The sequence below is a fragment of the Tyto alba genome, unplaced genomic scaffold, assembly GCF_018691265.1.
Source record: "Tyto alba isolate M040663 unplaced genomic scaffold, T.alba_DEE_v4.0 Super-Scaffold_9, whole genome shotgun sequence".
NCBI lineage: Eukaryota > Metazoa > Chordata > Aves > Strigiformes > Tytonidae > Tyto > Tyto alba.
The window spans coordinates 3,813,034-3,838,055 of record NW_024881330.1 but is presented as its reverse complement, the minus strand read 5'-3'; the positions used below and the strand labels follow the sequence as shown (position 1 = coordinate 3,838,055).

General features: G+C 37.6%; 1 protein-coding gene across 8 annotated transcripts in view; it reads right to left on the bottom strand.

Moving 5' to 3' along the window:
* Positions 1 to 894: 894 nt before the first annotated feature.
* Positions 895 to 25,022, bottom strand: part of TSNARE1 (t-SNARE domain containing 1) — a 491,281-nt gene continuing 467,153 nt past the window's right edge. For all 8 annotated transcript variants that reach the window (XM_042786051.1, XM_042786060.1, XM_042786057.1 and 5 more), the window contains one exon: positions 895 to 1,330. Coding sequence is in view for 1 of the 8 variants with exons in the window: in XM_042786060.1 (XP_042641994.1) it covers positions 1,322 to 1,330 (9 nt within the window). In the remaining 7 variants the exon portion in view is untranslated. The remainder of the gene's footprint in view (positions 1,331 to 25,022) is intronic.

Here is a 25,022-nt window from a genome sequence, read left to right as displayed (position 1 = left end):
TATTGTAGGATAGATCTACAGAAAAACCACCAGAAACTCTGACTTTTGTTTCTTCACCAAACCTAACTGCATTGATTTAAGAAGTTTTACAGTTTTGACCCTGAATGAGCTTAAGCACCTGAAAGGTTTCTCAGAGCATTTTCTGTGCTCAACATTTACTGATGAAAGACTGTGTCAGCTTTTTGGAAAGGAAGCATGTAATTGAAATCAGTGCAGGTGAGAATCTAGTTCAATATTTGTTATTCTTTTCTAAATCTTGACAATAACCAAAAATCCATAACATACAGGCAATCTATGGAGGTAGCTGATTGGGTTTTTTTGGTAAAAAACATTTTTGTCAAAAGATGCAACTTTTCATGAAGAATAAAACCCATACATTTTGTGAAATTCTCTTCAATAATTCCTATGACATTTTAATTAAAACCATTTTTTAAATGCTTTATTTACTGGAGGAAAACTGCATTTGTAGTACACAACACATTTAAAGAAGAATTTAAATAGTATTTTCAATCATGTTTTCAGCAGAAAATATTGTGGGTGAAAATGGAACAAAAAAGCCAAATACTAGTTGCATTGAAACCTATGAAATGAAATTTAATGCAAAATTTGTCATTTTTCATGGGATGTCTTACCTGATTTATTTAAAACAGATTAAAGGTTTTTTCCTTTTAAAAAACTGGTAACAATATGTCTTAAAGTTTATTTGTCCTGCCCTTTCACTACTGTTTCTCATAAATTAATGTGGTGTTCTATGCATACAATGGGATTGAATAAGCATCTAATTGATGTGTTTGTAAATGGCACATATAATTGTGAAATTGCTTAGCTCAGATCTGGCAGAGCAAATTCTAAAGCAGCAGTGCACAGTATGAGAATCTGAGCTAGATTATTTTTAAAATGTACAAAAAAAAAAAAACAACAAAAAAGAATGAAATAAAACACAACACTGTTGGCTTTCATGGTTTTAAATGAGCAGAACTAGAGATCAGGAGCATGTTAAAACCACAAATAATAAAGATGAATTAACAGCTACGTATCCTACGACAACTGTATACAAAAACTGGATGCAAAGAAATAGCATTCCCCAGATACGCAGGAGACAAAATTAAAATCTGTAACATAAGGCAAAACCTGTCTGCAATGAAGGGGGAAAAAAAATTATTCACAATTATACTAACACAGTATAAAACTTAGCTCTTCTTTCATATAATTAGTGTTTGTTGACTATAGCAGTTTTAATACAATGTGATCAGTAAAGCAGACATTGACGTAGGGCCTGAATGTGAAAAGCCTTGAGAATCCATTCCACTTCACAGGGTGATCACAGGTTCTGCAAAAGCAAGAATAACTGATAAGTATTCACAGGATTCCCAGAGACTTGCTGATGTAAAGTTGTTACTGATGGAAGGGCAGCTACTCAAGGTGGTCCCAAAATGCATAGTCAACAATGAAGTAGACACCATCTCAGAAAAGTGTATTTTCACTGATTCCAGTCTAAGATAATTGTGGAAGTAGAAGTGCTGTGGAGGCTGAGAGAATAGACAAAACAAATTTATTAAGAAAACAGCCTACTCTATAGTCTACTGTAGCAAGGAAAACAGTAGATTTTGTGTTCTCTTCGATGCCAGCAGTTCCCATACCTGGAGGATGGTGCACCTAGTTTTAAAAATACATTTTCCTGGGAAGTGGACTAGGTGTAGAAGCCATAGTGTTACACTGATGCACTTTGCAGGAGAGAATATATTTTAGAAATATTGGTCTGTTTTATATTTTTCCATACAATAAAGCCAGTAGATACTTTCTCTTGATAGGAGGGACTCACTATACCATGTGTAGACCTCTACAACATAAAATGTTTACACTGCTTAATGTTAATGGAACTAAAGAGGCAATTTTTTGATGGAACTGCATGTCTCTCTCCAGCTATTATAAGAGAAGCCTCTTAGGACAGACATCAGCACCAAGATAGCACCACCAAGATAGACATCAGCACTATAGAATTTTGAGGTTAGACAAATTGTATTTTTGCACTCCCCACCCCATGAAGCAGAGATAGAAAATTAAATAGTCTATTATTGCTATTGAACCCATAGCTGAGAACAACTTTTTTCTTTTTTCTTTTTTCCTTTTTTTTTTACTAAAGGTAAAAGCCTTAGAAATACTGTTTTGACTATGTAAACTGTTTATTACTGTAAACCAACAAGGTGTCTAAATAGACCAGAGATCAGACACTTCCCTCTCCAAAAGCAACAAAATACAAAATCACACACATGTTGTTATTGATGCTAATTATTAAAATTGTTCATAATAAGATCCTATTTAGATAATCTTTTGACTTCAGATGTTTATTGTGTGCTGTGCTGCATATACAAACCGTAGAAGACAGTTCCTGCCTTGCATTCACGTAAGTACCACAAAGAGCTAATAAAAACACTCTGATGAGAAAGCGTATCTTTCTGAAGATGACATTCATCTCATCTAATTTAAGGTGTAAGTATCTCCATCTGAGTATAATGGCTCCCGGGCTCCAGGCTCCTATTACAGTAATTACAGATCTGATCAATACAGTGCATGGAGTTTTAGGGTGGGGGGACATTTGAATAAAGTCATCAGCTTCAGAATGACCTAAATTTTGCTGACTTTGACCAACATAACCTACAAAGGGATCTCCAGGATGACTGCCTCAGATGCAGAAATGTACACTGTGGACACCTAAATTTAGCTGCACAAATTCAGGAGTAGAAGCCTGTCTAATATCACAAAAGGATTTGGTAGTTACTCAAACAAGTGGAAAGGCTGAGGAAAGGGGTTGGACATCACTAGTCATATAACCTTTCCATCCACTTTGAAACAATTCTCACTTTCCTTTTCACTTAATATTTCACGATCTTTTTTCAAAGAGGAAAGACTGTAAGTGGAGTGAAAAGGAAACTACCTGAAAAGGAAGGAACATTTTTATAGGTGCCAATCAACAATATGTCCACTGCCTGTGCAAGTCACAGAATCACAGGATGGGTGAGGTAGGAAGAGACCTCTGGAGATCATCTAGTCCAACCACCAGCTCAGATCAGGGTCAGTTGAAATGGTTATCAAGGCTATGTCCAGTTAGATTTTTAATAGCTCCAAGGTTGCAGACTCTGCAGCTTCTCTGAGCAACACGTTTTCCTCTTTGACCATCTTACAGTAAAAAAAGCGTTTTCTCATGTTTAACAAATTTTCATATATTTCAGGTTGTGCCAATTGCCTCTTGTCTTGTCAGTGGAAACCAATGAGAAGAGTCTGTTTCCATCTTCTTTATAGCCCCCAACAGACATTTATACAGATGGATAAGTTCCTCCCGAGCCTTCCCTTCCCCAGTCTGCAGTCCCAGCTCTCTCAGCCTCTCCTCATGTCAGATGCTCCCATCCCTTAATCATCTCCATGGCCCTTTGCTGGACTCATTCCAGTATGTCCATGTCTCTCTTTTGTCCTGGGGAGCCCAGTACTGGACATAGCACTCCAGATATTTCTCACCACTGATCACCTCCCTGGACCTGCTTACAACACTTTGCCTAAGATATGTGTGTGTTAGCATCACAGAACTGTCGACTGGTTGTCTGGATTTCTTAGCGCTGTCCTCAGTGCAGTCTCCTTCATGCCAAGCAATCAATGACTGCATGACGCAAACGCAGTCAGTCAGTAAATGACAAATTCAAGTCAATCACTAACAGATGCCTGCTTTAAATAAGCTGGCCATGCTCCTTTATGAGTAGTGTGTGGATGTATGCATGTGTATGCACATATATATGCATGTGTGTGTGCGAGTGAGTGAGAGAGCTTACCTGTAGGCACACACATGCCTGTGTACAGGAGAGAAAGAATGCAGCCTAATCAAATCCTATGGACCCTGGACAGGCTTTTTCTCTGAGGACTAGGATGAAGGGCACCATATGTTTGACATGAAAGCAAACCCTTCGACCAGCACAGGCCATTACTCTTGGCAGGCTCTGCAGCTACTGGGGATTATGAATCTTGATTTGCAGTCAGGGAAAATATTCAACATTGCAAAATCTATTTAAATTAGAAATAGATAATCTATAGACTTGTCTCTTGAGTGTAACAAGAGAGATTCTCCAGACACAATCTAACTAAAAGTTATATAGGGACAAAAAGACAACAGACTTAATAAAAGTTTCTGGTTTAGTTGAGGATAAAAATGAGTTATATTGTGTTACTGAAAAAGAGTTCTGTCATACTCTTAGGTTTTGATTAAAGAGGCTTTTTTACTATTTGCTGTAGTAATAGTTATGCTGAGTTTAGTAGTTCTAGTCATGGACTATACAGTCTTGTGTTAGCTTCTATGCAAATAAAGAAATAAATTACAATCCCTAGGGGAAAAAAAAATTAAAAAAAGTTGTGGTAGGTCTTTGTTTTACTTATATCTGGGGAACTTTACCAGTAGAAAGCTGGGTGAATTGAGCCTTTGTCCATCCATATTTCAGTGACTCATTTTTATTACCTTCATAGTCAATGAAAGGAAACAGTCATATTTATCTTGACTTTTTTTTTTTTTTTTTTTTTCATGCATAAAGAGAGAGGACAAGAAAGGAAAGGACAAATGAAAAAAGACCCTGCTGCTATCAGCTATTAAAATTACTCTACTGTGCAGGCTAACAGACCTCTTTACTGTGAACTGCAAAAAGACTGTAAAGAACTGCTCCAGTTGTATGGTAGCTCTAAGTTGCAATAGGAACCTGAGCAATGGATCCCTCCTACGGCACTCCTTGGCTTCAGAGAAGCATCTTTCACGCCTTGTGGTCTACAGTGTAGACTCTGCTCATCTATTCAGTCTAGGCTGTTCTGTTTGTGAATTAAAAGCTAATCTCATAGGAAGATAAATTCTCCAGAATGATAAACCACTTTGTTCCTACCTGCTGTTGTTTCAAAAGAAGTGTGATCTCTGTCTTTCTTCTAAGTAAATGTGATGACACACATCACACTTTGTAAGTTCTGATGATACAACTTCTGACTTTTGCAAATTTATACAGATTTAAGGCTTTTTCATAGACATTGACCTCAGTGAAGTTCTCTGTTGAAGTAGGCTCATGCAGATAATTTGTAGTCCATTATTAATAGTAGTCGACCATTATATGTGCAGAGATTTTTAGCAAGTTGGATGATTTCCTGAAAGTGTTAAACAATGGCATTCACTACAAGCTGACTGAGATAACCAAAGAAGGCCTATGATATTATCAAGTGGAAGTCTGCATCACTGAAAGACGAGAGCTGATCCAAAGCTCACTAAAGTCAGTGCAAACACTCTCACTGACTTACCTAGTTTTGCATCAGGCCCATATGAAAGTTCTGACAGTTGCTCTGCAAAGTCATAGCTTGTAAACCCACACTGGTGAATTAAGTCTGATGGATTGTCCAAAGGATGAAGAATATAGGGCAGAATGAAGAGATGGATTTTGGTACTGCATACTGAAAACATGGACATGGAAACAGCTCTTCAGAACTATTCATAGCCACCTTTTCAACATGTCAAACTCAGGCAGAGAGTGAGCATTTGCCAAAGCTGGACCCTCAGCACAGGTATCCTGAGCTGCAGCCAACAGAAAGGAAATGTTAGGCCCTCATATCAATTTTGCCATTTCTGCTCAATTCAGGGTTTTTTAGTTTTTTTTTTTGTTTGTTTGGTTGGTTGGTTGGTTTTTTTTTTGTTTGTTTGTTTGTTTGCATGTTTGCTTGTTTTGTTTTGTTTTTTTGTTTTCTCCAATCATTGCTCCAAATCATGTTCCAGTTAACCTGTTTTCAAGGCACAGATGTCTTTTGATGTTCACATATGTAAATCTACACTGATTAAGCCCATGTTCTGTCACAATATATTGTATTTATCTGCTTTCCTCTGAAATTGTTCTATACTCTATACCAGTTTCAGATGTAAATTGGAAAGTAGCTTCCAAATATGACAGAGCTGAAATCCTGCAATACCATCTCAATCATGATAAAGAACCTAAACTCATCAGAAAGGTGGATAGTGGAGATAGCACCTTGTAACATGAGGATACAAGTTTTCTGTTTCTGAAAATTCTCAAGAGAATGTTGAAGAAAAAGTAGGAAGCCTCTGGCTGTTTACATTTTTACACCTCTAGTCACTTGTAGTTGTTAATGTTCTTTTTCCTTATGCACCAGAGAACTGAGATGAATGTGCACAGCATGGTAGCTCTGAGAGGTGCAGAAATCTCTCAGATTTTCCAGACGTGTGGTGGGTTGATCTTGTCTGGATATCAGGTGCCCACCAAAGTCTCTCTATCACTCCTCTCCTCACTGTACAGAGGAGAGAAAATATAACAAAAGGCTGGTGGGTCAAGATAAGGACAGGAAAATCACTCAACAATTACTGTTACGGGCAAAACAGATTTGACTGGGGTAAATTAATTTAACTTACTGCCAATCAAATCAGAGGAAGATAATTAGAAATAAATCCATATCTTAAAACATCTCTCCCCCACCCCTCTATTCTTCCTGGGCTCAACTTCACTCCTGATTTCTCTACCTTCTCCCCATCATGCAGCACAGGGGGGCAGGGGATGGGGGTTGCAGTCAGTTCATCAAACATTGTCTCTGCTGCTCCTTCCTCCTCACATTCTTCCCCTATTCCAGTGTGGGCTCCATCCCATGGTAGACAGTCCTCCATTAAGTTCTCCGATGTAGATCTTCCCCACAGGCTGTAGTTCCTTACAAACTGCTCCAGTGTGGGTCCCCCATGGGGTCACGAGTCCTGCCAGCAAATCTGCCCCAGTGTGGGCTCTTCTTTCCATGGGGACACAGGTCTTGCCAGGAGCCTGCTCCAGTGCAGGTTTCCCACAGGATCACAGCCTCCTTCGGGCATTCCCTTGCTCCACAGTGGGGTCCCCCACGGGCTGCACACGGAGATCTGCTTGCTCCACCATGTACCTCCATGAGCTGCAGGGGGACAGCCTGCCTCACCATGGTCTTCAGCACGAGCTGCAGGGGAATCTCTGCTCCAGCACCTGGAGCACCTCCTCCCCCCTCTTCTTCACTGACCTTGGTGTCCACAGAGTTGTTTCACTCACATATTCTCACTCCTTTCTCCTCCTGCTCCTTTCTCCTGTTGCACAGCAGTATTTTCCCTTCTTAAATATGTTATCCTAGAGGTGTTACCACTGTCACTGATGGCTTGGACATGGCCAGTGGTGGATCTGTCTTGGAGCCGGCTGGCACTGGCTCTATCAGACATGGGGGAAGCTTCTAGCAGCTTCTCACAGAAGCCACCTCTGCAGTCCTCTGCCACTACCAAAACCTTGCCACACAAATCCAACACAATGTGGGAGATATAGTTTGCTTAAGTGTTCAGGAATCAACAGAACCCCAGATTCGATCATCAACATCAAATTTACCCCTACATCAGATAACCTTCCCCTGCAGCTGGGTTGCAATTCATGACTTAATTCATTTGAACTAAATTTATTCCATCTCTGATGGTGGGGAATGGTCTCTGAGGACCCATGTCTTCTCTCTCTGATAACCTTGATGATGGCTTCAACCTGGGCCTGATATAATTATTTTATTATATACCTAAATTCTTAATGATGCATTTTTATGATAGGAAAAAAAAAAAAAAAAAAAAAAAAAGACAAGGAAAAGAAGACAAAAATCACAATAGTAAGAGAATCTGTGTTGTTTCCTGACTCTTTGAAGCTGCAGCTATTCAGATACCAGATTAGTCTAAGAATTGCAATACTGACATTCTGAACCTTCCAGACATAACTTTTCATCTGGGCCTTTGTTCAAAGGTACTATACGATGATGAGATTTTGCCTTCAGTAGAACCCGTTTTTTCATCAGTTAAAGTTATTCCATTTTAAATAGTCCGTCCCAATAATTTTCTAGGCAAGTAAATGATACCCACTTTTCATTATAGAAGGTTAGACATTTCTCTAGTGCACAACTACCCACGGCAGAAAAAATGCTGTTCTTATTCAGTCACACTGGCCATTTCTGCTTATGCTGGAATTTTAACAATAACTTCTTAAAATAGGACAGACCTCATAACGCAACAGTCTTCTGTCAGAAAAAATGAGAGAGCAGGGTGATGATATACCCCATACAATATTATTTCATATTCACTTAGTCATTTATTTCTCCTGTGCATTGTCTTAACTGCATCAATGGGGCCCAGCAACCACCTTTGATTCAAGTTCACTGAAATAATTTATTTTCCAGTTTAGAGATATGCTCCAGTAGATATTCTGATGCTTTAGAAGTTTAGAGGACTTCTGGCCCTGAAATCAATGGCTTCTAATTTTCAGCTGCAAATCATCGGTAAAATAGGAGCTTCAGAGGCAAATGTTAATGCAAGTACATGAGCATCTTTCACGGAACACAAGGATATAGGTGCATCTTATGGATAGGATGGGTGATCCTAAAGTAAAACTAAATCAAGAAATGAGATGATACTCGGAACAAAACAAAAACAAAAGAAAGAACTAAACAACAATACCAACAACAACAAATCCCAAGCCCATACTACAGGCACTGTTTGATGGTCCAAGAAAGAAGCTGTAAGCCATCTCCTTGGGATTCACTACACTAAAAGACATCCCAACCATTTTCCATCTTCATGCTAAAAGATTGGCATGTGCCTAGTAGGAATTTCCTCCCATGCATTTCTATGTCTGAGCTGTAAAGGTTTGTCTTAGCAGTGCATTCCCTATCAATGTCGCAGCGCATGGCAAAATTTTTAAGAAACATGCAACCAATAAGGCCATGGAAACCTATAAAAAAAGATCTGTAGCAGTGTCAGAATCTGCACCTAGGATCCAAAAACTGCAGATTATAACATAAGTATGGCAAGAAATATAGGTGATACCACATTTCAGAACTGAATATTGCTAGCTGAAATTTGGGGATCATGAGAAAATCGTTTCACAAAGGTAGAATGTCCAGGGTCCAGAAGGTGACACATAATGAATGAGATGGGAAGAGGGGAAGAAGAAGCAGTAATTTTCCTACCCTCTTCAAAATGAATGCGACTATAAAAGTTAGCAAGACTATGTGTATAACTATTTTTAAATTATCTGATATTGAATATGTGCAACATCAGATAATAACATCACAAGCTCAACTTTGATTAAATGGCAAGTGAATAGCAAATCTCAGCACCATTGTCTTGTCACATTAAAACAAGGGGGAAATCTCCTATTTGTGAATTAACTGAACTCATTTTTTCCCTCATGGCACACTGTGCATGGCAGAGTTATGTATGATTGAAAAGTTACTACATAGTGCTTTAACATGAAAATGTTTAATCCAAGACACAGTTCCTTTTCAACCTCCAGTAACTTATTATTTGAGTCCTAGAGTTGATAGAAGCCCTGAATGCATTTTTTGAGGCTGTGTGAGATGTAAAACTTTGGTTCTGACAATTTCTTCCAGTAAGTTCTTTCAGGGGTCCCTGGGAGCTACCTGAAACACAAACTTACAGGCTAATATAATTCACAAAAGACTTAATGACATTTTGCTAGCTTTCTCTCTGGCCAGTTGTTTTGTTCCATAGAGCTTCAATAACTCCAACCATTTTTCTATGCTTCCTGCTTCTGGCCATTAACAGTGTCCTCACTGAAGATGCTTCACTACCTTATATATGGGATGTCCCCATGTGTGTTGCTCCAGCCCAGGGTCCACCAAGACACCCACGCAGTGCTATGGCAATGTACGGGTGAAAAGGTGAAAATGGTGAAAAAGTAGGAAAAATGAAGATGTGTCCAAAGATGACATATGAAAATAAATAAACAAGAAATTCCATACTCTGAACGAGGCAAACTTAAAGGAAGAACTCCTTCAGGTCTATACTAAAGCAAATTGGGAGAGTGAAGGAACCAAAATCACTTAAAAATAAGACCTTGCTTCTTCTCAAGTTCACAACTCACAGAAGATGGTTCCTCCCAAAAATGTGTATTCATTTTCTCTTCATATTATCTTTCTTGCAGAAGCATTGTCACCCTACTTCTCAAAAAACCATCCCTGTCATTTGGGAGTTCCTTCATAAACTTCCAATAACAAACTAAAGAAACTTATCTGGACACATCTTCTTCAGAAGAATGAAATGCAGAAGAGTGAGGATCAAGGTGCAGAAGAATTATGATTTCATTTTATTGCCTTGAAAAAAAGGTTAAAATTTCCAGCAATGCATGATCTAAACCTAAGTGATGTTAAAGAGATGGCACTGAATGACCAAGAAAATAGCTCTGGTCTTTCTCCATCCATGAGCTCATTTTGCACTTTAAGATGCATTAACTTTGAACAGCTACAGTGTGCAGCCTTTTTCTCACATCTATCTCTTTATTTTTAAAAAGTAATTTGCAGAGCTTTGGGAGTGGAGGCATAGTTAGGTTAATAGTGAGAAACCCTGTTTCACATGAGGAGGATGAAGAGAAGAACACAGCACAGAGATGCTAGATTTGCTGGCATTTCAGGACAGGATGTTTCATCTTGTTGCCACTTGGAACAAAAAGGGGAATGATTTTGTTCATTCTTTTTCAAGTGGGATGGTTGTCAGGTAAAAGCTTCTAGCAGAGAACAGCAGGGACAGTGCTCCCACTGTACCTCTTTAATCAGACTTCTACAGTAATGGAGGCAATTTGAAGATGCTATCTTAAAAGATAGAGGCACCACCATTTACACAACCTATTTTCCTCCCTCTTACTTCACCTTCAGAGTGCTCCAAGGCAATCTGAACAGTCAACCTTTTTTTTTTTTTTTTTTTTTTTTTTTTAACATGCATTAACCCTCCATGTCCTCAGGTGCAAGTTAATATTTGAGCCAGACAATACACATCTCTATTCCCCAAACTTCACAGACAAGTGACTACAGCCTCACTTGTCTTGGAAGAGGACACATCTCTTTTGGTCTGTGCAGTCACTGTCTATATTTCCCTAGAAAGACAGTCTCCCAGACTCACATTTGGCAACTCCTGTTGTGTGGAGGGAGGAAAGAGTGGGAAAACCAACTTTATGAATATGATGAATTATTCTGGGAAGAGCTTAGGGTAACACCGAAATGACAGACATAAAACACTGGCAAGATAAGACATCATGTGCTGGAGACTAATAGAGATTAGACAGCAGACCTGATGAGTCATCAGTTTGCACCAACGTGGCAAATCTTATGTTCCTTTGGGAACATGCAGAGTTACTGGCATTTGACTTTCAGCTTGGGTTAACTATCAGGAAGAAAAATGCTGACTCAGATTAAAATATGTCTGGTTGCAGGAAAAGACAATTTCAAGGAGATGGATGCTTAAACACTAGAGTATGTATCCAAGGCTTCCTAGCGTGCAAATCACTCAGTACTCATTCAGCGTATCATTATTATTTCAGCATCCCTGAGAACCTGCCAAGAGTCATAGGGAAATACCAGGCTTTCACCTTGCAGCAGCATTTAACTACTGAGCAAGCAAATCAGAGCTGTGAGAGGTGACAGAAACCCTTAAGTTCTCATTCACATGTTAGTGGAAATAGAGCTGATAAACCCTAAAAAAGCCCACAGAAGACACACAACATGGTTAGCATTAAACTTCTGCTATTTCAGTTTAGGGAGCAAGAACTGTGTGCTCCATGTTTTGCTTAAAGTTAAATGGTGGAAGAATAACATGGTTTGTGCAGAACTAGCGAAAATGAGAGCTGAAAAGCTCACCTGTCAGGAAAGAAAAACACAGCAGGAGACTGTGTACATTGCATAGCAGTGTTGCTGTTTTATACACTGATGGATATTTCAGTGCAGGAGCCCTGCATATTTAAATGCAGTAAGTACTTATCTCAGACTATTTTTTTATTTCTTTTTTATTTTAAAAAGACTATTTAACTATGAAGTGAACAGAACTGAATTTAGTCAATGAGGACAGAGATGGAATGGAAAAAACTCCCAGTACTAGAATTAGAATTGCAACTTCTAATGTTTTCATTAAGAACAGCACTGGAAATAAATTGCTGCACCGAGAACTAATTAAAAAAGAACTAATAAATTCCATAGATGTAAATATAATGCAGTTTTTGCATCCATCTGAACACTAGCTGTTATTAACTCCGGGTGATGTGGTTTTTACATACATATGTTGGTGTTATTCATACAGATGGTGCCAGGGCTGAAGCACTGAATGGAAGTATGGTTAACATGGCTGCCTCACTTATACTCTAGCAATAAATACCAGATTAATGCAAAAACTAATCTCATCATAAAGGATATATTTTAATAGACACCAGGGAGACTAAAGCAGTTGGTCCCTGCATCAGAGAAAAGGGTTGTGGCAGGAAAATGCAGGTATGGCAGGAAATTCACTCTGATATTTGTAGATAAACTTAATGTGCCTTTTGGATATCTCCTCATTTGGTCCTTAGTTGGCTGTTCATAAATGAAGGTAAGAATAACTGAGTAGACTTTCCCCTTCAGCTCACTCGCCATCCTCCTAGTGTAGGTGGGTGTAATATTCTGTCTATTGAAGGTTTGTCCCTTTTTCTTCTGCCCCAGACAAGTAAATATAGAGTACTATGGATGAGATTCTTTTTATCCAAATGTAAATACTCCAGGTCAAGAGAAGTCACTCTCATTTCCCTTTAGAGTGTAGAGAGTTACAAGCACTTCTGGAGGACAGTCCAGCTCACCTTTCACTAATCTATTCAACAGCTCAGTAAAATTGCAATTTAACACACCTGTATCTATACATTAGCCTGAAAGGGAGCATTGGGTGCTTAGTTTAGGTTTAGTTTTCTGAATTTAGTGAAATTAATCCCACCTTGCTTGGTTTATATTTTACTTTTTAAATAAATATTTTTGTATTATCTTATTCTGTTCACAAGTTTTAATGGTATGCCGTATATCTTCTCTAGAAATAAATCTTCAGTGATCGGATAGACTAGTGTTGCAACCACTAGTATAAGAAAAAAAGCCTATCTTCATAAAAATGTGCCCTGGAAGTGATAACGGATTTTTAACAGATCCTGGACACCACAGTGACTGAAGTCTTTGACATGCATAACATAAAAGTGAAAAAACAGTTTAGACAAAATACAAGACATTTAACTGTAGAGAATTTCTATGAAACCATGGAATGGAAAAGAGATTTTTCAGTTATCTTTATATCTCTAGAGTTATTTGAAAAGCAGAATAATTGTGGTAGTTACTACACAGTCTTCTCCATCCAACACAACTGAAATCTCCCAGACAATAACTATTAGCAATGAATTTTGGCACTGTCCACTGCCTTTTTAAGAATGATATTACCGGACATCATATTTAATGTGACTGCACAGAAGCCTACACATCCTCACATGCACCACGCAGGAGATCCTCTATCCCCAGATGCTGAAATTCACCCTTGACAAGAATGATAGCGGCGTTGTAAAAAACAAACAAGTAAGCAAAGAAATGATAAATCTGTAATAGTTACAGACAGTTCTTTGGTTTGATCTTGATCTGCAGTTGGCAGCAGTTGGGAGGATCAGCATAATCTCAAATTACACTTTGCCAAGCCTCTCTTTAAAGGTCTTGTCTTCACTGCACTGAATTTCTACATGTTTGGAGGTGGTAGATCTCTGCAACAGTACACCCCAGTCCAGCAGTTTAAGTGACGTCTAAAGCACACAGTTCCTCTAGCTCCCTCCTCCCCTGCCACCCCAATAACGCTAAATTGCAGCTGCATCTTGAAATAAAATACTTCTCCCTCCTCTGTAACAGACGGTGCTGTGCAACCCAGTGTACCAGCGTAAGGTAACATATAACAGCATTCATGAAGTAGGAAAGCTGGGCAGACTGGGGTGGGAGGGATCATGCCCACTCAGGAGACCACTTTGCCTGTCATTCCCAGCAGTGAAGGTGAAGGACATATGAATCACTATGAGAAGGATGGGGACTCTCATTGATACATGTCAGGCTGTGTTTTAGACCAGCTTCATCATATTTTTTTCTTTGGTGAGGAATAGTAAATATTTCAGGGGAAACTGTGATGTTACTTAAAAAGCACTTACCTAATTAAACCTCAAATGCAGAAATCTCTATTCACTCAGAGATGCACTCTGATACTCACCACCTAAGGCTATACCTCAGCCATATGGCACTCTAACAGATACTAGCAGAGGGAGCCCTTTTTATATTTTAACAGATGGGTGCATGCTAGATACTAGGGTTAGAGCAGAGTGGAGAATGAAGGAAAATGTAAGGAAAGAGAATCGAAAGACAAAAAGTTCAAAGGATGAATTTTTATTGAACTCTTCCATTTCTGCCCAAACAGCTGGAGGCCTTGTTTCTTTCCTAGAAAGAATTTCTGTTGTTTCCAAACCCTTGGACTCAGACTCACTGATCACAAACATTTTTATAGCACAGTTACTGTGTGAGAGGTTGTCTTTACAGCAGAAATACCACTAATGATTTCAGAGTTTGCTGGCCCAACCAATAATTGCATGAATTTAGGAGTAGGATCCAAGTTTTTATAGTGTTTCTTCTACTATACCTTCCATCCTCTAAGGTCATGCTAACAGTGTATATTACAATCTCAACAAGTTTGGGCTGTACCAAAAAATGGCTAGAAGACCTCAGAAGAGAAAGTCAGTGCTAGAGTATGTTGCAGAGGAAACATGGTAAATATAGACTCCATGTAAAGAGTCAGAAAAGAGAAGCTTATTTGAAAGTAAGCCATTTATTGAACATCTTGCTTTTAGATAGGTCCTGATCTGGTATGACTGCAGATTTAATTGCAGGTATTGCATTCTCAAAATAAGACTAACAGTCAGAGGGACCGTAGGCCTAAAGTAATATGGTTCCATTTACATTATAGTTACTACACAGTTTAAGGTCTTCCACATTTGTTTGGATGGCTGCTGTTTCCTCTGCTGGAGCAAGTGTCAAATATCTCAGATTATCATGACTTCAGTGCCTGAGAGAAAATGGTACATGGTACCTGTCACACCTTCCTATCTTTGCCTTACAATACTTCCAGAAATTCCATTCCTTTCATCATATGCATTTGTTTCACACTTCACAGGTTAAGTTTAATTTGTCTCAAAAGGCCTGTGAGAACTTGGTGGCAACCTTTTATGCTTTTGGGGATCAGTAGGGACCTTATTTTAAGGGGCAATGTGAAAGCACAGCATGCAGAAACACTGGGTTTTGCACTGAATGGAGGAGATTTGGAATTAGCAGCAGTGTGGCTGCACTGTTCAACACGGCACTGGAGATAATTTGCTCTGCTAATATCACTGTGCTGACTCCAGCTCTGTGTCACCCAGGGTTATGTATCTACAGCAGCTCAGATATCCCTGCTGTAAGGATACATGACATGCAAAATATGTTATATGTGCTCTTGATAAAATACAGTGTGTATTATCCTGTTTTATAGAAACTGTGATTCCACAAGATGTATTAAATATTTACATAATCAGTGATTTTTTACCATTTGTTCCACCTTCTGATGGCCATCTGTGTACCATAAAAAACAATGTCCTGTGAATGTATTCTCAGAGCATTAATTCCTTTATTGAGAAACTCTCTTGTTACTTTAATTCTTCATCTGAATTCCTTAGGAATAAAATTATAATTAATGTAGAGGGTTTTATTTTTTATTATTTAATACCCTCTGCAATAATTCAGTACTTTAAAAAGGCAAATATGGATGTTTCCAACAAAGCACAGCTTTCATATTGGATTCTCCCGAATGTTAACTCCAAGAAATAATAAACAAAATGTATTAAGATGTTTATGCTTATTTCAACTTTTATTTCCCAAAATAAATCTATGTCAGATCAGAATTCCTGTGTGGGCAAATTAGATCCACTCATTGTTCTTGCCTTCTAAGTTTTTTAATGGGCCAAGTAGGTCATGCTAGACATGTTATCAAATTATATCCCTAGATTGTTATCAATTCTTATACTAAAATTGTCTTTTACTTAACACTTTAAAAACTTTTGACTGGATCTATCTTGTTTATTTGTTTTGTTTTATTTTATTTATTTGTGTCAGTGACCAATCTAGAGTTTCTCTCCCAAACATTCATGATTTTCTGTCAAACTTATTTACAACACTAGTTTCTGAAAACGGTAGCATTGATATGTAATAACACATTGGACTAATATTTTCTGACTTGCTTCACTTCACCCTGGATCTATTACTTTGCCTGAGATCAGACTTTGCTAATAGATGGAAAAATCATTGCATTCTCCAGATGAAAGGAAATACTGAAACAAATATGCTGTCACTGCTTCCAGAATTTTCCAAATAATTGACAAAATAAAGGCAGAGATTATGTTGTGAATTTGCCCAATGACACAAGGTGCACTCTTCTTTCAGTCATTTCCACAAGTGGGATTTAGTTTCTACGCCCCAACATGGAACACAATGGCAGACAGGCATGTCCCTGAATGGCCTACCTGGCCAGTCCTGTTTGGATTAGGTTACACTAAATAATTGAGAAAAAATTTTCATGGATCAACCCTACACAGGGGTAGGATATCCCTAAGACCAGTGTGGGGCCAATGCAGCCAATTCTTTTTTGCAAGATTCTTTTAATGGAAATTTCTAACTTATCCAACATTATGCATATGGAAAAGAAGAAGCATTTCCAACCTAAGAGACAGAAAGCAGCTGTTTAAACCCTCTGGTAGAAATGGAAAAGCAAGCAGTATAGCAGGAAGCATAGTACTATCTTTGTGAGTTTGACTGTAATACTGCTGTAAGTACAGAGGGTCTGGTTCTCACACTAGAAACATTATACACTTGATGTAACTCAGTTTATGGCCCCAGTGCACTGCAAGAGTGGTGTAAAATGGCATTAAAGTTAATGAGAATCAGGTTTAGGGTTTCTAATATTTGCTTTCTACTGTGCTTGAAATTACTTCTGTTGTTTTATAGCAATGTCTAAAAGTCATTACAGAGGCATAATAAACAAAAAATCCTGGGTCACATCTATCCATCCATCATCCATCCATCCATCCATCCATCCATCCATCCATCCATCCATCCATCCATCCATCCATCCACCCAAGAGAAATGCAATGCAGTAGTTGTTACAGAGTTTAAGCTTTGACTGAACTACAGGTAGGATTCGTTTGGCCTTTTGAATTTAGATATTGATACAGTCCTCTCTCTAAATCCATGTGTTTCAATCATTTAAAATCAACAACACATTATTCAAAAGCAAAAGTTTTCATGAGCCTCATCTGACTTTTCTTCTGTGAGCAAAAAATGAATCAAGGATAATAATGATAAACCTAAATAATGTATATCGTGAATATGTTTCAAAATGCTGACATAAAATATTTGCCTTTGCATGGAAGGAATGCTTGGGGAAAACAGAAACAAAGATTTCCTTTACCTTCAACTGCAATAACCTTTTTAATGACTTGTGAGCCATCTGATTGTTTGTGATGAAAACTCCCTGTTTCTGCTTATGTAAGGATTTTATTTATTATTATGGTAGTGTTTGGCTTTCTGTATCCAAAATTGGTTGGAGCCCAAGGGAAAGTATTAAAAAAGAAGTCCCAAATTTCTGATATTTCATCATTTCAACAGTTTCATTACAACAAATATCCAGATCTCTCAGGTACTCTCAGAGTTGTATTTTGCAGAAGTATTATCCTTCTATGAGGCTGGAGAGAAATATAACAGAAATCCAATAATACAAACTTACTGAGACCATCTTGCTGTTTGTAGGAGCAAAAGTCTGTATGACTACAAAAGAGTAATTGCAATGCATGCAGATATTGCTTGCATGTATTACTGTATTTTCTTACTAAAAAATTAACATTTTTACATAGACCGAAATAAACAAAAAAAATACTTCAGGTATATTTACTACAATACATGTTTTGAAGGCAAAGGGCAGCAAATAAACATTCAAGTCATCAAGGCTTTTGAAATATTTCTTGGAAAATTTGTTTAAAGTTTAGTGTTACCTGCCCTGAGAGACCATATAAGACAAGAGTAACATTCGAATTACACGGTGAAGGAAATCACTAGTCTTTACATATATCTATTCAACCTTACTCTTTGAAAATTTCTTAGATCTTTAAAGTTGGTGACTATATGGTATAAATATCCTGTTGAAGAAAAATTTTGTAACATGGACTATTAATTTAGGATTACTGTAGAATGTTAGAATATATGTCACATGGAAATCTCTGCACAGATCAGTGGCAAAATTATATGCTCCAGGTTTGAGGCATCTTCAATAGAGTGGAAAAAGGATACATAGTAATCCCAACAGGAAAGAAAAGACCATATTCGAAATATAAGCAGACCTTCAAAGTATAGTCCATAAAAACATATAAAGGCTATAATATAAACCCTTACATAAAATTGGAATAGATCTTTTGAAAACTCAAGCAATTCTGATTCACTATTCATAGAGTTCAAAACACTCAAAATACACATAAATATAATTAATTAACTTGGGATATATATATATTTTTTAACAGGCTTTACAGCAGATATTTTAAGAAGGAACTTGAGGAAGAAAGAGGAAATAGACTTCACTTTCTTTCCCCATCCAGTGATCATGACAGCAGAATTTCTTTCCTGATGCTAATGTATACTTCATGCCTTAAAACACAAAGGTTAACAATTACAATTTCTATTTAGAAGTTGGTGTGATTTGCTCCCCTCCAACATATGCTAGTCAGCTCTTGAAATGCATAACATGTTTGTGTAACTTGGTGGCTTCTAGTTTTTGAAACTTCACAATCAGGAGGACAGAAATTCCAAATATTGCCATATTTTTATCTGACGCTTTTCTTTTTTTTTAAAAGTACTGACAGTGGAAGAATTAAATTTCTTTTGTAGAATCTGTTTCTAAACTGAATAGAGGGATTTTCAAACCTTGTAAAACCACACTTTTTAAGGAAAAAAAAAAAAAAAAAGAAAAAATACATTTGCTGAAGCAAATTATCACTTGAAGAATGCCTTTGCAGTTGCATGGGCTATCCTCACCAGCATCACCAGAGCATCATACTTTGACATTCTCATGAAACATTATACAAAAGAAAAACTAAATATTCCTTCACCAGCACATCCATCTCCTTCTTCCATATACCATTCCCCTACTCACATTTTCACTTGAAAGCCTTCTACTGTATCGCATTGAGTAAGAGATCTCAGAAGAGACAGCTCGAAAGAGAAACATCTGTCATGGGCTCTGGTGTAACATGCTAGATGTGGCTTTGTGGAGTTGATAGTTGAATCGGAGTTAGCAGGTATGTTTTTGCTACTTTCACTCGATTTCCTGCACTGCTTATGTTGTGTCACAAAGCCTTGATACCCCGTGTATTTTTTTTAACCCATAGACACTAAATATGTACTGTGTTCTACTATTTATATAAGCCATGTATGAACATAAATGAAAACTCACTGATCTTAATGGTTGGAGGAGAGTTTGGCTATTGTCTTATCTCTGAGGAATGTAACTCCCTATCTACTACTCTTGTTTTAAACATGGTATGGACTACTAAATGCAGAACTCATGGAACCTGGAGTGACAAACTTGAAACTGGAGAGTCCAGGTCTCACTTAAGTGTTTTATAATATGGAGTACTTACAGTGATAGACAAGCTTTAGTAATGTTCTGCCAAGACTTACTGCCACAAGAGATGATTTAGAATCATAGAATCATAAAATCAAAGAGTATGTCAAGTTGGAACTCATAAGGACCATTGAATACAACTTCCTGATACTCGCAGGACTACCTAAAACTAAATTGTATGACTAAGTGCATTGTCCAGATGCTCCTTGAACTCTGACAGGCTTGGTGCTGTGACCACTTCCCTGGGAATCCTGTTCCAGTGACCAACTACTCTCTCAGTGAGGAACTTTTTCCTAATGTGCAATCTGAACTTCTGATGCAGCTTCATTCAATTTCCTTGTCCTATTGCTGGTCACCAGACAGAGGAGATCATCACCTCCCCCTCTGCTGCTCCCCTCAAGGAAGCTGTAGACTGTGATGAGGGCACCCCTCAGCTTTCTCTTCTACAAGCTGAACAAACCAATTGGCCTCAGTCGCTCCTCCTAAGTACTGTCCCCAAAGTCTTCTACCATCTTGGTCACCCTCCTCTGGACACTCTTAAACCCAATACACCTTCTTATATTGAGGCACTTCACTATAAGTTTGGTGAGACATTGGAACAGGGTGCCCAGAGAGGTTGTGGCTGCCCCCTCCCTGGAAATGTTCAAGGCCAGGTTGGACGGGGCTTTGAGCAACCTGGTGTAGTGGAAAGTGTCCCTGCCCATGGCAGGGGGGTTGGAACTTAGTGGTCTTTAAGGTCGCCTTCCAACTCAAATCATCCTATGATTCTGTGATCCTATGAAAACTGCACACAGTACTTGAAGTGGGGCCACACCAGTGCCGTGTAGAGTGGGAGAATCACCTCCCTTGACTGGCTAGCTGTGCTGTACTTTGATGCATCCCAGGACACAGTTGGCCCCTTTGGCTACCACAGCACATTGCTGACTCATATTCAACTTGCCATTCGGCAACAGGGGAACAGTGCATGCCATTACAGTCATTTCCAGCTAATAATTTAAGCTATGCATGAGAAAATAGAGCTGAGTAGTGTCAAATTCTTATGGGGGCAGAAATCTCCAGATGTAAAGTGAAGATGAAAAGTTGGAATAACTAACTCCTAAAACTTTTGAAATAGATCCTCAAGCCCTTTTGAAATAGATCCTCAGGTGCAAATTGTGGGATGCTTTTCTTTTCATTAAAATATTCAGAAGGAGGAGAGAACAGAGTGTCTATTTTATTTTCTCTTTTAGCAGAGTCTTGTTACATATAAAGTCATTAAGAATGATTGAATGATAATGTTGAACATTTTAATAATGTAATTAGAAACCTGAGAAAGTATGGGAAAAGTGTAATCTATATATTTTGAGTCCAAATTCACTCAGTTCTGCTGCTCCTATTTTTTTGTATAGCTTCATCACAGCAGACTGTATAGTCTGTGTGACCTCTACCTTGGCAGAGTGGTCAAGACTTAATTTGAATTCCTTTCCATTTCTGAGAATAAATGAAAACTCATTTGATTTTAATATTAAAACCCACCGATAATGGGCTGGATTTGGATTTGGTTTGTGTTCAGTTCAGAGAAGGAAGATATATTTTTCAAAATGACAAATAAGAAAAAGGAAAAAAACCCAAAACATTAATTACAACTTGAAATTAGATTGTTTGGGATACCTCATTCAAATTCCCTTTTGACTATTGAGTCAGTGAGCTTGTAAAGATGTGGAAAATGTTGTATTACAAAACTAGTATCTTTTTTATTCCTATTATGGTAGCTGAAGGTACAGTGATCAGCCTTAGTGGAGTAAAAAACAGGGATCTGTGGTTTGTTTTAGATCTTTTAAAAGAAGCACAGAAGTTCAGCTTTTGATTTCAGCTCTGAAAAAAAGGACTTGGGTTTATTGTGTCTGCAGCATCACTTGGTCCTTCTGGTGCTGAACATCAGCTAGCTGCAAAGTTCCTTATAAACCAATGTCCTATCATAAGTGGTTACATCAATGCCCAAGATGGAAATAGTCAGCAATGGGAATTGTTTTTTTTTTTTTTTTTTTTTACAGCAAAACCAAAAAAAGACAGGAACTCAGTCAGATGAATATTTCATCACCTGGTTTACTCCTCCACTCTGAACACAAATTGTTGCTTAAGCAGGACTAGAAGGCATGCAGCCACCTACAGAACTTCCCAAGGCGGAATTTATATGTATTTTCTGAAGTTAAACAGAAATAGGACAGTGACATTTTTTTCTGTTTTGTTCCCTTAATTGCCAGACAAAGTGCAATTTTCTGTTCTGTTCTATCAACCAGATGCCCTTGTCATCCACCATCATACTACATTAATGGAACTTGACGTCCTCTTTGTTGTTTCTCACTGCATTTATGTGACTCACTGTACAAAATAAAAATGTACTAAGAATAGCAGAGGTTGTGTTAATGGCAAAGCTATGAAATTCTCTTAATCTAATTGATTTCAGATTTTTTTTTTTCAGTGATAAAGCTCTTGAAGTTGTCTTGACATGCTATGAGCATTCAGCCATGAAGCATGTACCAGCCAACACATCAAGTTCAGTAGAAATCCAGCTGAGATGAAGTTTTGAAAGGTACTTTGTCACCTAAAGGAATAAATACAGACCTATGCAAACTTCCCGAAGATATGAAGGCTGCAGAATTGCTTTTGAAGACTTTATTTTACACAGCTGAAAAACTGTTCAGAAATGACAAATGACCACAAATCACTCTGAAGCATTACAAATCAGCTGGAGTTGTGGTCCTAACCACTTGAGGCACTGGAGCATAACAGAAGGTTAAGAGGAGAGGAAGTAACTGTGTCATTTTCAAAGATAAACTACATGGGTAAGTATAAGTAAGAGAAATGCCATTCATTTGTTTAGAACTAAGAAAGCAAATCAGCCATTCCATTACTGCTTTACAACTCTACATCAGTGAAAACCTCAAAACAATAATTTTACTTAGTAAGATATGACATACTGAAAAATTGAATAGAATAGAATAGAATAGAATAGAATAGAATAGAATAGAATAGAATAGAATAGAATAGAATAGAATAGAATAGAATAGAATAGAATAGAATAGAATAGAATAGAATAGAATAGAATAGAATAGAATAGAATAGAATAGAATAGAATAGAATAGAATAGAATAGAATAGAATAGAACAGTAGGAAGGAACCTACAGTGATCATCTGGCCTAACTGATATGTGTCCTCTTCTAAAGTTCAGGTCACTTTTTCTCTTTACACCAAAGTAGGTGGACATACGTCTAAACAAGGACAACAAATACCAAAGCAAGACTGAGGGACTGAGTCATGGGAAAAAATTAAAATTGTAATGTCTTTAATTTCCCCAAATGATTTCGGAATGTGGTAAGAATGTGCAAGAGGCAAATGTAAAATTAGAGGTAGCAGGTCAATCATTTGGAGTACAAAACAGAATGAGGTCAAGACACATGTGGTGATGGAATAACCTGTTAGAGGAAAATACCCTCCCAAACAAGAGATAAAGATTGGGAGGTTTATTATGCAATTTTTTTGACATGGTAATGCAGTTAAAAGCACGTAAAATAATCACATTTTACCAAAGTTAATTTATACATCAGAGTTAATTCAGAATTGTATAGAAATACAAAATAAGAATAAATATTATACTGAAAAGCTGTATACAAAATGACCAACAAATCCCACACTACTTATATCTGGACTGCGAAACCCACTGCCCTGTAATGAGATTCAGATCTTAGCAGGGCATATGGCTAGAGGTGTAGATAACAATATTATCAACATTAATGCAAAAACATTCAAAAGAAATTTGAAACGATATCATATTTTCAGTGTTGATAGTTTTAAAACCCAACTTTGGGAACTAGAGATTAATATGAAATGATAATTTGGTCAGGGTGGGGGAGGAAGTATTTTCATCCTATATTTAGAGTAGCTTACATTTTATTCTGAATATCTGCATCACAGTTCAGTGATGCTCTTCTCCTGTGTTTCCAGTCTATCTCAATCCAAGGATGTTACAGGATGAAGAGTAAGAATAAAAGTTGACATGAAAATTGATAATGTTCTAGAAGAAGGAAGAGGTGAAAATCCTGCAGCAAGATACATTTATAACAAAACTAGACAAATCACTCCACAATAGCACCTCAGTCAGACAGGAGCCTCTCTCTGCAGCATCATGCAGAATGACTGTAGTGTGGCATCATGATGGCCTTATAGATAATTTTCCACCTTCATGTCTTGTGAAGTTTGTATACATTCTTATTTAAATGTTTTTGTTTTTGTTTTTTTTTTTTCTACCATTTACCCTTACATATTGCTCTCATAAGATTTTATACAGGCCTGAGTGAGTCAGACATTACATAACCTTTTCTACTCTGAAATGGTGATTAACCCAGATTGGGAGTCACAGTGTAAGAAGAAGCTATAGATTCAATTATTTTCAGACAAAGGAGTTTGCAAGGAAGAGGCAAATTTCTTAAAGCCAGAAAAAATAGCCTCTGTTTCAATAGTCCAGAAGGTCTCCTCCATAATTCTGCTTCCATAATCAGTATATGATTCCAGGTAGAATGAGTTAATAAAAACTTTTCTTGAGTTAGGGAATGACATCCTCAGGCTTTCATCCCAGAGGAATTTTGCTGTGTTTTGGGTTTCAGGTGGCTAACGTAAGAGATAGTTTAAGAGTCCTTATAGGCTTTTTGAAGACAGTGAATTAAGCCATGAGAAGTTCAAATGGCTCATGAAGAGCTACATAACAAGCAGACGATAGAATTAGTTTTTTATCACAGAAGTGGATAATATAAAGCTCAAAATTCTGTTAAAACAGCTGTTGAAGACAGTGACCCATGTGTTTTAGTATCATTTGTTTTGCACGCATTTATTCTATAATTAGTCAGTACAGTTTTCCCACTTTTTACGCTGAAGTTGCCTACATTTATTTCAAGCTTGAGCTTCTTCTCCCCAAGGATTTATCTCCATTGTCACACGTTTTATCGCAGATGCTTGATCACTGGTTATCTCTGAACAGCAGGAGGAACGAATTGGCTTTGTCAAAATCTTGGCATTTTTTGCCTTCTTTTTCTCACTGTTTTGCTGACATAATTTTTTTTTTTCTCTTCTTCTTCTCCCAGGTTTATAATGTGCTAGTGTATCCATTGCTCTAAATAACCTTAGCTTTAATAGCCTCATTGATGATGCCATAAGGGGGCACATAATCATTTAAATGAGCTTACCCAGAATTACTAGCAGCCAGAAATGCTTGAAATATCATGTGTATCTTTACCTCCCTTTCAATGAGAGTCATTCTTTGCTTGTTGATTAACATAGATCACCTTATTGAGATGCAAACTCAGTAAACTGATGAAACTTTACTTTTTTCCCCCCAATACAAAAATATTCTTTACATGCTTTGCTGAGAAATTCTAATGTAACTATTTTTCAAACAGGGAATTGATACTGGCAATGGCAT